We start from the raw sequence: 12756 nt of genomic DNA, 5'->3' as shown, positions 1-12756 counted from the left end.
TGTGTTGTTTCGTGCGATCTCTCCCCAGAATATAAAATCGAGAGCCAGGGTCATACTTTGTATTTCTACTGTGTGTGGTGCTAAGTTAACACTGGGGAATCAATAAAAATATCTAAGTCATCCCTCTGCCTTCTCTAAAAACCTTAAAGCAACTGTCCATAATTTTTAGACTGCTCTAGTTATGAGTATCTCAGGGGATGGTAGTCACTCTTGAAAGTCTCCACATTAATGTTTCTTATTCTCCTGATACAGGGGAAGCATTATTACAACTTGTATCTTTATTACCAGATCCAGATTTATCTCAAGTCAGATCAAGTCCCCTGAACTGTAACCCTATGCAGACAGGGTCTGATACTCACATTAGTCTTTAAAGCAAACATCAGTCTTGCCTGCAGGTCCTTGAGAGAAAGGGAGCCCCCTGGTCTCCTCCTTGACTGTCTTCATGCATTTGCTTCTGTCTTTTCTTTCCTTAGCATCTATTTCCTCATTTGAGTCTCTATGTGTCTCTTTAGCCTGCACTGGCTCTGTTATTCGTATTCAGTCCTTTTCATCTTTTCTCATAAATCATTCCTCCAGCTTCTTAATCAGGCTTAACTGCTGTTCCCCAGGATTATTTCAGTGTATCTGAGACACCAAAGCCAGGAGACCAGGAACTGCCCGTATCAGTGGGACAAGAAGATGCCTTTGTGTGAAAAGACTATGGTTCTCTCTCTCTCCCTCTCCGATATAAACATTCCAAGCATACTTATAAATAAGGGATGCTCTTCCCCTGCCTCCTCCCCTGGGTGGGGCAGGGCGGTCCACTGCTCTGATGTCACAGGAGAAAACAGGTGAGGGATGGCATGGTGGCCTCAGTGCAGCTGGAGAAGCTGTCCCCAGACTGGCCTAGGTGGGTCCAGATACTGCATTATTCTGGTGACACGTGAAAGCCCCAGTTACTTACAGAGGCTGCTCTTCGGAATGGAGAGTTCACAGAACGAATCCATCTTTGATCCAACAGACAGCCTATGGCCCCAAAGCCCCTGCAGCTATCAGGGAAACAGGGACACGGTGGGGAGACAGAGTTTATTTCACAAGACAAGTAGGAGAGCAGTGCACGTGGGGCCTCCCTCACTGGCTCCCGAGCCCTGGACCGTGGAATCTAGACTCAAACTGGCCCTGGGAGCAAGCCACGTGATCACTCCAGATCTCAGCCTCAGTTAATGCAGGTGCCAAATGCGTTTGTGCGGAAACTAAATGAGATCGTGTTATGGGGTCCTTAGCCCAGCGCCTGGCACACGATCAATGCTCCACTCATGGGCCTGTGGTGACTGCCACTGTTTCCCCACACACTTATCCCCCCAAAAGAGAGACACAGAAGACCAGGAGGCCTCCCCATGTTCAGGTCATAGGTAACTTCCAATTCTTTGGAAGAGTCTCAGCTGAGAAGCAGTTTCTCCTTCTCTCCCACGTAGCCACGCCTGGAACATAGCAAGGGCAAAGGAAGCCCCGAGCACACCTGTGTTCTCCATGTTAGGATCTGACAGTCCAGACCCAGAGGCCCGCGTGGCAGGCAGCCTGCCCTCCCAAGGCCCTCCAGACCCTTGCCCGTCACCGTTGGCAACACCACCATCCGGTTCTGGAAGAATCCCTAAGTTCCCTGCTGAGCCAGCCTGCCCAGGCCCTTGTACAGACCTGCACTGCCATTTTGAAGTCTCAGCAGTTATGGGGCAAGAGCTAAGGATTTGAGCTCTGGAGGCAAACTCCGTAAGTTCGAATCTTGGTTCGGCCACTTTGAACCAGGTACAAATGGACAAGTGACTTAGCCTTCCTGGACCCCAGTTTCCTCATCTGTCCCTGGGGAAAATCATGGTGGCCTCTCATAAGGTTGTTGCGGGATTTAATGAATTCAAGGACGAAGCCCATGCCATATGGCACAAAGTGAGGGCTTGATTTCTGCCTCCTATAATTTCTAAGCCAGAGGGACCAGTTCCCACCTGGGCTACTGCAACACCTCTTGACAGTTGTCTCCCTAATTCTACACTCCGCCCCTTCAGGACAATCCCCACACACATATCCCTTCAGGTAAAAAATCAAATCACGTCACTCCCTCCACTGGCTTTCCATTTGCCTACAAAGATCCCCTCAACTCATCTCCCCCGCCTGCCCACCACACACCCCTTCTCTCTGATCCAGGACGTGGCCATGGCAAACCCACGAATTCCACTTTTTAAGTGGAATGCTCTCCCCTTGGACCTTCCCAAGGTTGACTCCTTTTTATCACTTGGGTCTCAGCTGCAAAAACACTACCCAGGAAGGCCTTCCCTGTTCTGCCCGCCCATTCCAAGGTGCCGTGCTCCACCCCGAGTCTCTCCCCAGCACGCCACCTGTTTTAGTGGACTCAGTGCACCCACTGTGCCACCTTGTTGACGTCTCTGCCCCTGTGTTTGGTGTGTATCTCCTCTGGCTGGAATGTGGGCTCCACGAAAGCCCGGACCTGATCGGTCTTGGCAAATGCTGGCCCCTCAGGACCTAGACAGTGCCTGACTTGTAGCAGACTCTCAAAAAGATGCATGGAATTTTTGAAATGAGAATGAAGATCAGGCATCATGTACCCAGTGGAGTAAGACTTGAAGCTGGGGCATGATCAGAATAGCTGGGGACACTGGAGGCACTCAGGTGCCTTCAACCGCTCATTGACCATCTCTCTATATCATCATTTGTGGAACGTGATGGGCAAAAATTATGCGCAAGACATCATTAAAGATAAAACACAGAGGCTATACAGAAATGTATCCCACAGCATTACATGCTGTGAGATGTACATCCTGTACATTAAATATAGACGTGAACTACACATTTGCTCAAAAGAGTCAACCTATGTGGTCAGATTTGTCGAGCCAAGCTGGAATCACAGATGCTGGGGGAGAGTGGCGGGGTCGGGGGGGGGGAGTGATGGCATCCTATGACATTCCTGACCTTAAGGGGAAAAACAGGGATTGGGGAGGAAATCTGAAATCTTGCCGAATTCGAATGCAGGTTTATTTCACGAAAGCAAATGGAAAGAAGAGGTGGTGTCTGTTTCCCAGGACGCTCCATGCACACTTCTCTGCTCCTCTCTAAACTAGAAAGCAGGCCCCCCTTTGATCCCACTCACAAGTCACAAACACAGTCAGGATGCAGATTCTGCCCCCCCCTCCCCAAGTGGACGAGTAAACACCCAGCTTCCTAGAGTGGGCTTCCTCTGACCTACACAATGCCGGCTGATTAGCCCCGCAGCCCTCCATGGAGAGGCCCGGTTCCTCCTCAGGGGTCCCCCCATCTCCCCTAAGACTATTTCTGTCCAGGCCAGATTGCGGGCTTATCCCACCCCTGGAAGTCTTTGTTCTCATTTTCTCCCAGTGGTATTAGCTACTTGATTTCCCAGCTGAATTTCACTTTGTTATTTCTGGCCCCTCTCGCCAACCTTGCCGTGGGCCCTTTGCACAATTCCTCTAGCTCAACTGACGTTAGGGGATTTGCGTTTTTCAATGAAATAAAACTCAAGTTTTTTTATTTTATGGTGAATCTTATATTCTGAGGTTAAAACGTGTCTTGCTACAGAACACTCCTGATTCACTGGAAATGAAACCACATTTATTTCCCAATGTTTGGGATTTGTACTTTGAGACCCAGCTATTGTGATGATCAGGGTTACCTAATAACTCAGCAGTTGGAGAACAAGTAGAAATGGATTTTGTTGTCTTCGAAAGAAAATATAACACACGACTCAGGGGAAGCAGCAGCACGTCCTTGAGGACCACAGGATAAGTCAGCCAGAGAAGTCGGGAGGGGCTGGGGATGGAATCACAGTGGCAAATCAGAAAGAGGAGGTGAATTAAACTCTGCAACAAATCCTGGGCTGGTGATGGGAAGCATAGTTACCCAAAGATCTGCTTAAATACGCAAAGGCCATGAAACAAGTCTTAGGGCTCACCGTGGATTCATGCAGAAGAGGATCTGCTCCCAGGGAGCCCACTGGCCCGAACCTCTTCAGCCTGTCTCCTGCCACTCCCTGACCTGAGCTCCACCCACCAACCCCAGAGTCCTCTTGGGTCCTCACGAGTGACATGTTTTCCTTTGGCCTCCACGCCTTTAAAAACAGTCCTCTCTACCTCTCTATCACAGGTAGAGACGTCACTTCCTCCAGGAAGCCTTCCTGACCCATCAAGGCTGGGTGAGGTATGTGTGTTACCTTCTCTTCAGGGGCCCTGCATCTATCTTTTATGATACATCCTTTGTGCTGACTTTAGGCAAGGAAGGGCTTATCTACTTGACTTATTGTCGCATTGGCCTGAAGCTCCATGAAGCAATGACCTTGTTCTTTCTGTCCAACACTTGTCAGCACTTAAGAGACACTCAGTAAGCATGATTCACTAACAAATGACTGACAGGGGAACCAAAAATACAAACAGCTCAGTGAGTCAAGAACTTTCTTCATTTTTTTTCTAAGAGGAAGAAACTCATCAAAAACGGAGGTTAACAAAAAGCCAGGAGGCCCCCCCAAAGGAGGGAAGATATTAGGAAGATAAGAACAGTGCGTTTTAGGAGAGACCCAATGTAGAGACCCACATGTAAAAGCTAAAAGGACTGAAAGTTGGATACTTTTCAAAGAGTTCCACAAGAATCCAAAGTCTATCAGAATGTAAGAAGGACAGAGCCGTAAAATGCCAGACCGGTTGCCCTATATTAAACCAAACTGCACAAGGCACAAAGAGAAAAATCCAGCCCTTTCACTAAGGAGGATGAAGATACAGCACAGATTTATAGGTACAAGATCAAGAAAGCTAAAGCAAGGCAGGAGATGCAGCTTTCAAGAGACATCAAAGGTAACATTCTTTAATTATACAACAGAAAGGAGGGGGCCAAGTATAATGTTGCCTCTGTTAGAAAAGAGGCTGGAAGGCTGTTAGCAGATGGCTATGAAATGGCAGGCATTGCTGTGTTTCTCGTGCTTTTTCTCAAGGAAGGAGGAAGAGACGGGAGGAGGGAAAGAAATCATAAGCAACTAAAAACATTGCCGCTTGTGTTGGGTGGTGGGCGGGTGGCCAAATTAGAAAAGGAAAATAACTCCACGGAATATTTAAACAACTGGATTCACGATCCCGATCTATTTGTCGATGGAGGATTCCACTACCATGGATTACACGCATACCTGCACACTAATGAGTGGGAAAGATGTTACCGAAATCGTAAATTGCCTAGAGGTTACTGAAGGTAAGACGAATCACCGAAATTTGCTAAAGGGGAAAAAACAAATATCATGGTCACCTTAACTACAGGAAAAGAGACCTACCCCTTTGATTTCAGACAGGCTTCAAAACACACAGGAGGGGCGAATCTCCTGTGAGAATCCCGTGGTGTTTACAATGAGTTGGTCCTCATCTAACTCTGGGAGCAAAGTGTCAATCTCCTCCAAAGTACCGCATCCCACCTCGTCTGAGCATCCTGGCAGCTTTAAGTGTGCTATAGGTGGGCAGAAGCAAATATTCTTGCTGTTTATAAATGTATAAATGTGTTATAAACACTTGAAACCCTGCTTACGTTCATTCAGAAAGGATGGGGGAGGGGAGTCAGTGTGGATCAGAGGTTGCATATAACGAGTGAATTATAAAACGGATGCAGAACATTCAGTCCCTTCAGTTTGCCAAGGAGCCACCTCTGACCGGCAGGCGCCGGACTAACTTCATCTCCGGTGTGACTGAGGCCAAGCAAGGAACCGCTCATCCCTTCTCTGCATTAACAAGCCCTCCCAGTCCTGCCTAGGAACTCTGGTGGATAGAAGAACAAAGCACTGCCCGGACTATCACCTTTATCCTAAAGGAGATCCGGCCAACACACACGGACCACCCAAGGATATAGCTGTGATGTGTTTCAGGGTGAGAGTTACACGTGAACTTGGAGTGCAGGGTAGGGAAAGATCCTTGTGAGATAGGACTTAGAGAAGTCTTTCACAGGAAGTGCATCTTTAGTAAAGAATAAGTAGGACGTGAAGGTGAGGAGGAAAGACAAGAATTATTCTGGGAGGACAACACTGTGAGCAGGGCGGCCTGAGCAGTGGACTTCAGGAGCCAGACTTGCCTGCAGGGGGCACTATGTGGACAACAGAGGGTGAGAGGGCAGGGCCAGGGCACCGACAGGCCAACTGGTTCTCTCTAGAACATGATCTCCCTTTGCCTTTCCTTTCTATTCCTCTCCTGGAGGAATGGCCTTCAGGCTTCTCCCTGGTCCCCTCTAATAAGTATGTCCTAGTAAGTAATTCAGTGGATAAAATCAATAGCTCATTTTTCCAAAGGTCACATGCTCCTCTCCGCATTGGGTCCCAGTTTCAGTCGTTATCTCAGAAGACCCATGCGTGGAATCACAGTCACGTCAAGTATGAGAGTAGTCAAGATTCAGCGGGGAGAGCGGAATCTGGAGCCCCCTCAAAATGATCCCTAAGGGCTTCCCTGGTGGCGCAGTGGTTGAGAGTCCGCCTGCCGGTGCAGGGGACGCGGGTTCGTGCCCCGGTCCGGGAAGATCCCACATGCCACGGAGCGGCTGGGCCCGTGATCCATGGCCGCTGAGCCTGCGCGTCCGGAGCCTGTGCTCCACAACGGGAGAGGCCACAACAGTGAGAGGCCCGCGTGCTGCAAAAAAAAAAAAAAAAAAAAAAAAAGATCCCTAAATTTCTACTGCTTTCTGCAGAGTTGCACTGCAATGTAGCTCTGTAAAAAAAAAAATCTATGGAACTGGCTCACTGTTGCTGGTCTTAAAACATTACCTCCAGGTTGTTGAAAGAAAGCTTGGAACCTTACATTGAATTTCTAAGAGGACAAAAATTAGCAGGGAGCTATCCTTAAGCTCACGAGTAAGTTTTGCAAAACTTCCTAGACTTGCCTGCATCTCCCCACTCCAGCTTCCTCACAATTCAAGACGACCAGCCCAGGATACAAGACACTTGGCAAAGCCCCCAGAGTATGACCCAACCTCAGTCTTTCTGGTAAAACCCTCTAGTTTTCAAGGGGGGAAAGAAAAAACAATCCCAACACTCCTGATTGGCTTGTCAACTGTTCTCCAAAGACAGAAACGACAGCCTGGATGAGAACAGAGCTGTGTGCTAGGGGAACTGTCACCGCCTTTGCAGTTTGGTCAACACCAAACTGTTCACTTGTGCCTCGTAGGCATCTTTGTCTTTCACAGCCTCCAGATGACACTCCAAGAGTAAAAGAAACATGAGCAGGTACGTCTACTAAATATGTAAAATACACCTCTTCCCTTCCCCTCACTTAGCAAATGTATTTCTAAAGAGTGTGGAAAGTCACCCAGTATAAAGACAGACAGGTAGAAGAAACATCTTCCATGCCCTTTTTTTTTTTTTTTTTAGCACATCAGAAGGCAAGTGGGCTCAGCACATCAGCTTTCCACAGAAGACAAATGCCAGCCAATTAAAAATTCAGTTTCTTTTCGTTAAGCTAATTCCTCAGGTTTTGCTAATTAGCAACTAATAGTTCTGTCATCCGAGCTGGGAAACATAAGGAAGAATACCAGCGGTATGTTTTCAATCAAAGCATTCACATGGAGGAATGAATCATATTTTCCAGGAGGAATTACTGCTTGGGAGAAGTTGGGGGCAGAAGCAAAGCAGTCTTCACACAACGATAAAACTGTAACAGAGACCTGAAATTTTAGAAAAGGCGGCATCTCTCTAAACCCTCCCCGCCTTTAACAAAACCAGCAGGGGATCTGTATGACATGACTGGCGGTTCCAAGAAACTCCCCACCAAGACCCCTGCAGGGACCGTTAAAAAAACTGGACTCCGCACAGTGAGACAGAAGACAATGCAACACATGTTTTCTGTAATGGGGAAGAGAATAAAAGTTAAGTGTCGGCCAGGGTACAGGAATGCTTTAACTATTATGTCACCTGCCTTGTACGTTTATAAAAGAAGAAATGCACAGTGGTTAAGTGAAGGCGGGGGGCGGGGGGCGATGGTGGTTTGAAATATCTGGCTACAGATGAAGCAGGAGTAGAATAAAACTGCTGAGAAATCTTTGGGCCGGAGATGGGGATCCTTATCCTGACTCCAGGACAAGGAGGTCAGATTCCCCAAATCTGGCCCCTCCCGTGCTCTCCCCAATTATAAAGCGTTAGTGATCCTGCAGCAGCCAGCCTGTCAGCACCACCCCAGGTCTGAGCCATGCAGCTTGAACATCAACTTTCCTGCCTTGACATACACCCCATCCACAGCTACCCTTGGCGAGACAAACCCCCCGATCCCCCAGTGAGGATTTTATTCCAAACACATGTTGCAAATGTTTGAAGTGTCCGCTATCCTGGGTTTTCTTTTTCCTTTTTTTTTTTTAAGTGCAACCCACAAAACCGAAAATACTTTGAATCCCGCCTAAGTGCAATTTGTGAAGATGCAACATTGCCTACCCAAGGATAACAGAGTGTTGTGCAATAAAAATTTTACAGATGTCCTTCTGAGGGGAAAAGCGATTTTCCCTTTTCCGGTCTTACAGGAAGCCTGCCCACACGTTAGAAATACAAAGTTAGTATATATAGAAGCACAAATTAGGCATCTTGGAACGTCTGCATTTTCCAACCACAGAGAAACGCAGGAATTACTGTGAGAGTTCACATGCCCAGATACACTGGATTAGAGGAGTCTTTCCCCTCCGACCGTCTGGTGGGGCTGGCAGACGACTCAAAGGAAAAGGGAACGGCCTGAAAAGATGCTCTGAACCGTCAGCTACCGAAGGTCTGCAATGAACTTATGTTCTAGACAAGGCTGCCGACTGAGACAAGGTAAAGAAACGTGGCCAAACTTTTACGTCTCATTTAAAAAAGAGGGTACTTTTCTCACACACTAAAAGATTCTTAGAAGATGTGTCAGTTTCAGCTTCCCATCAGTCGTTTATCTGGATAATTAAATCCACGTGAGGTGGATAAATATTATTACAAGGTACCTAAAAAAACGTTCATTATACTGGTAGAAGATGAAATAAGCCAACAGGGTTCTAGAAGAAATAAAGTCATATCCCACTGACCCCTTGAGGCTTAGTTTTAGGACATCTTTAAATTATTTACCATGAACACCTAACCCTATACTTTTTATTTTTCCACATGTATTAAGTTTGTACTTGTTACATGAAACACTTTCTGCTAGGAATTTAAAAGGTTAAAACTCCAACTCACGTAAAAGCTTTAAAATTTCTCTACTCCCCAAACAGGAAAAAAATGATAGTCTGGCCACTAAGGTTCATCGAGAAAGGATTCTGGTCACAGGGCCACGGCACCCCTTGCTAACCGCACACCCTTTCCCTAAGGGTTACAACTCACTCCATCTGTAACCTGTATTTATAGAAGATGCTGACCTCAGGGACGGAGGAAAGCAGGTCTGGCGCAGACAAGCCAGTCTGCACTGAACCGAACACAACTGCAACTCTGATAAACAAAAAAAACGTCGGGGGCTTCCCTGGTGGTGCAGTGGTTGAGAGTCCGCCTGCCGATGCAGGGGACGCGGGTTCGTGCCCCGGTCCGGGAGGATCCCACATGCCGCAGAGCGGCTGGGTCCGTGAGCCATGGCCGCTGAGCCTGCGCGTCCGGAGCCAGTGCTCCGCAACGGGAGAGGCCGGAACAGTGAGAGGCCTGCGTACCAAAAAAAAAAAACAAAAACAAAACAAAACAACATGTCGGTTTGGAGAGTGAACGCATCACTTACAGATGGTGGTGAGGGCATGGATGATGATGATGACGACGCAACGGAAGGAGGGGCAAGAAGGAGGAAGGAACAGGAGAAGAAAGATGGGGCAGAGGAGAAACGGCTACTGTAATGATTCCGATGCATTCGCCATGAGCCAGAGATGGTACTCAATATTTTATTGGCATTGTCTCGCTTAATTGTCACAAGGACGCCATGGGACTGGGGGTCTTACATCACTCCCATTCAACAGTTAGGAAGGGATCCTTAGAGGGGCCTGAGAGCACAAGCCTACTTGGCAACGGTCACACGGCCAGTAGGCGGCGAGGCTGGAACCTGAGTGCCCTGGTTGCTGAGCTATAATCCCTAGGTCTCCCCATCCATGCGACGTATGTAACGACAGCATTTATTCACGTCCACTTGAGTGAGTACGTTGAGAGGGTGGGTCAAAATGGCGTTTGGTGACAGACAACCTACCTCGCTTATAAATTACCGTGTGATTTTAACAGTGATTTGAAAATGCAGTGGGAAAAGCGGAAGCATAACCAACCTATGGGTGCGATGTCCCCTAAACAGGTGACAGTGGACAGTTCCAAGGGCCACCGAGAGTTCTTCAATGCCCCGGACTAGTTCGTACTCCACTGGAGGCCCGGGAGGGGGGGCGGGTCGCACACACGGACCACCGAGAGGGAAGGAGGGCCTCAGATGTGCAGAGATCCCGGCCCCTCAAATGACGGGGAGAACAAACGGGCCGAGGGCAAGCTGCGTTAGAACAAACGGGCCGAGGGCAAGCTGCAAGTTGGACGGCACAGACAGAAAGTTAGCAGTCATCTGCCTACTTCGGGCAGCTGTCCTGACCAATGAACTACCTCACCAATTAGTGGGCATCTGGAATCGAACACACAACACAAACATGACATGGGGAAAGCTGGAAAGTTGTGTTCCCATGGAAGGGCAAACGCAAGACAGGGAACGTGTGGCGAACGATCTGGACTCGCTCTTTTCTCAAAAGTAAGCGCACTCTCCGGGAATATTAACATAGGTCGAGAGTACGTACAGTCCCTCCAATTTTCTGCATGGATGAGATCTAATGCAGACCCATCCACAAAAATACAATGTAGAAAACTTGGGAATGTGCTCGGAGAAAAACCCTACCCACACTGTTGTAAACTCTCCTTCCGAAAATAAAGGAGAAATCAAATAAAATGAGAGAAACCTCTAAAGAGGGAAGGAAAGGAACATACACACCACGCCTCCTCCTTATTTCTGTATCTGTAAAAGTAACAACTGTAGCCACAGGGCTGATAAGCACTTTTTAAACAGAGAAGTTGTAGCCTTTTTTAAAAGCGAACAAGAAGCCATCAGCCCTTTTCCTCCATGCCTCTGACCACTTAAAAGAAATCTCCCTCCACCGAAGAAAATAATGTATCTTCCATCCTTACCAACAATATACTCTCGTTGGGGGGAGGAAAGAAGGAGCATTTACTGAGACTTAAGGTTGTGCGAAGCTCTTTGATCTGCACCCTGATGAGTGAACATTCCCCTCTGCTTCAAGCCAACTAATGAAGGGATGAAATTAGCTTTTATCCTGGGCACTTTCTTGAGCCAAAAACCATGCACTAATCAGCTGTCCTCACTCATCAGTCATCTGGCTAATGACCTTTTGCCTTAAAACACTAAAATTTCTGAACGATGTGGAAAAAGGGAAACGCAAACCAGTCCCCCCTCCCTGGAGCGCGATGGTCCATCTGGAGTCGGAGCAGGTCTGTATCCTGGCAAGGTGATAAATCTGTAATCAAGAGCTGCAAGCCTGAGCATCTCAATATGAACTTCATTACTCCACCACCGAATTACATTTCTTTTAACTAGAACCAGGCCAGAAATAAACTGAACCCTTGTATATGTTCCTTTACGTTTCTGCCTTGGGAGAAAACCGTTGTATAGGTGTGTTCGGAGCCCTAAATTAATTTCTTAAACTTTCTGAGTGATGGAAAAGGAGCTTTCCGAGGTCTTCTGGTCTGCTGATTCCAGAAGAAGGTAGGACACATGGAAAAATCTTCCATAGGAAGGAATTCAGCCTCGGTTGGTTAGAAGAGGTTTGTTCCTCCTCAACAATGAAGCAAAAAAACAAACAAACACAAATCGCTGAAAAGGGGGAATGGCTGCCGTTAAAGACATCTGCTAATGCCTCCCACTTCAATAACTGCCCCCCTCTACCAGTTTTCCTCTAGCAGCATCTACTTAGGTGGAGCAAACCTGGTTCTAGTTCCCGGGAAAGGTCCACGTGGATTAGCCACAGATGGACACCTTCCTGACGGCGGCCCTCCAACCCCCTGCGAGGCCTGAGAGCTGCTTAGGGATGCAGGGAAATGGCTTTCCCTAAAAAGAAGAATGGACAGGATGTGGGAGAAGTAAGAAGTAAAGCAGACAGTCAATTAAACGTCTGTATAAATTCCATTTGTATAAATTAATACACGCCAAATACCTCATTCATTAAGCGCATGCACACACGTGCCCACACACGCCCACACACGCAGAGCCTGCCGCGGCTCCTACGGCAAGTGCCACGGGGAGGGGGCCACTTACGGTAGTGAGGCTCCATGTAGCCGTTCCTGGGGTCCATGGCGAACACGGCGCCGCGGTAGGGGACGGAGGGCTCGGCCAGGTGGGGCAGGGACCCATGGATCTCCTTCTTGATCAGCGAGGCCCTCTCGTCGCTGGATGTCGAAGGCTCCTCGCTGATCTTGCCAAGCCCCGGCACGCTCTGTGGCTGCATGGTGACTGCGTTTCTTCTCTCTCTGTGATAGGTCTGTCCAGGACTTTCATCCTCTGAAGAAGGAAGGGAAACGGAAACTCTGTGAGCGGCCATCAACTAGGGCTCCCTCTCCGTCCATCTACCCCCGCCAAAGAAGCCTATTTCTCATTCTTGGCAACTCTGAAAGCTACACCACGACGGGACAGTCTCAAGCCAGAACTGCTCATGAATGAGGGTCCAAGACACAAATCGAAGGAGGAAGGCGGGCAGGAAATGAGCCTATTCACTTGAGATGTA

The 12756-nt window shown here is 48.0% G+C and overlaps 1 protein-coding gene across 1 annotated transcript in view; it reads right to left on the bottom strand.

Moving 5' to 3' along the window:
- GLI3 (GLI family zinc finger 3) overlaps nt 1–12756 on the bottom strand; it is a gene marked incomplete at its 3' end in the record, with an annotated part of 271120 nt that overhangs the window by 177326 nt on the left and 81038 nt on the right. The window contains exon 3 of the mRNA XM_082845989.1: nt 12291–12533. Coding sequence (XP_082702115.1) covers nt 12291–12533 — 243 coding nt within the window. The remainder of the gene's footprint in view (nt 1–12290; nt 12534–12756) is intronic.

Source organism: Leucopleurus acutus (genome assembly GCF_964270905.1).
Source record: "Leucopleurus acutus genome assembly, chromosome: 9".
NCBI lineage: Eukaryota > Metazoa > Chordata > Mammalia > Artiodactyla > Delphinidae > Leucopleurus > Leucopleurus acutus.
The sequence above is the reverse complement of the archived record's forward strand: the minus strand, read 5'-3'. Positions and strand labels throughout refer to the sequence as shown.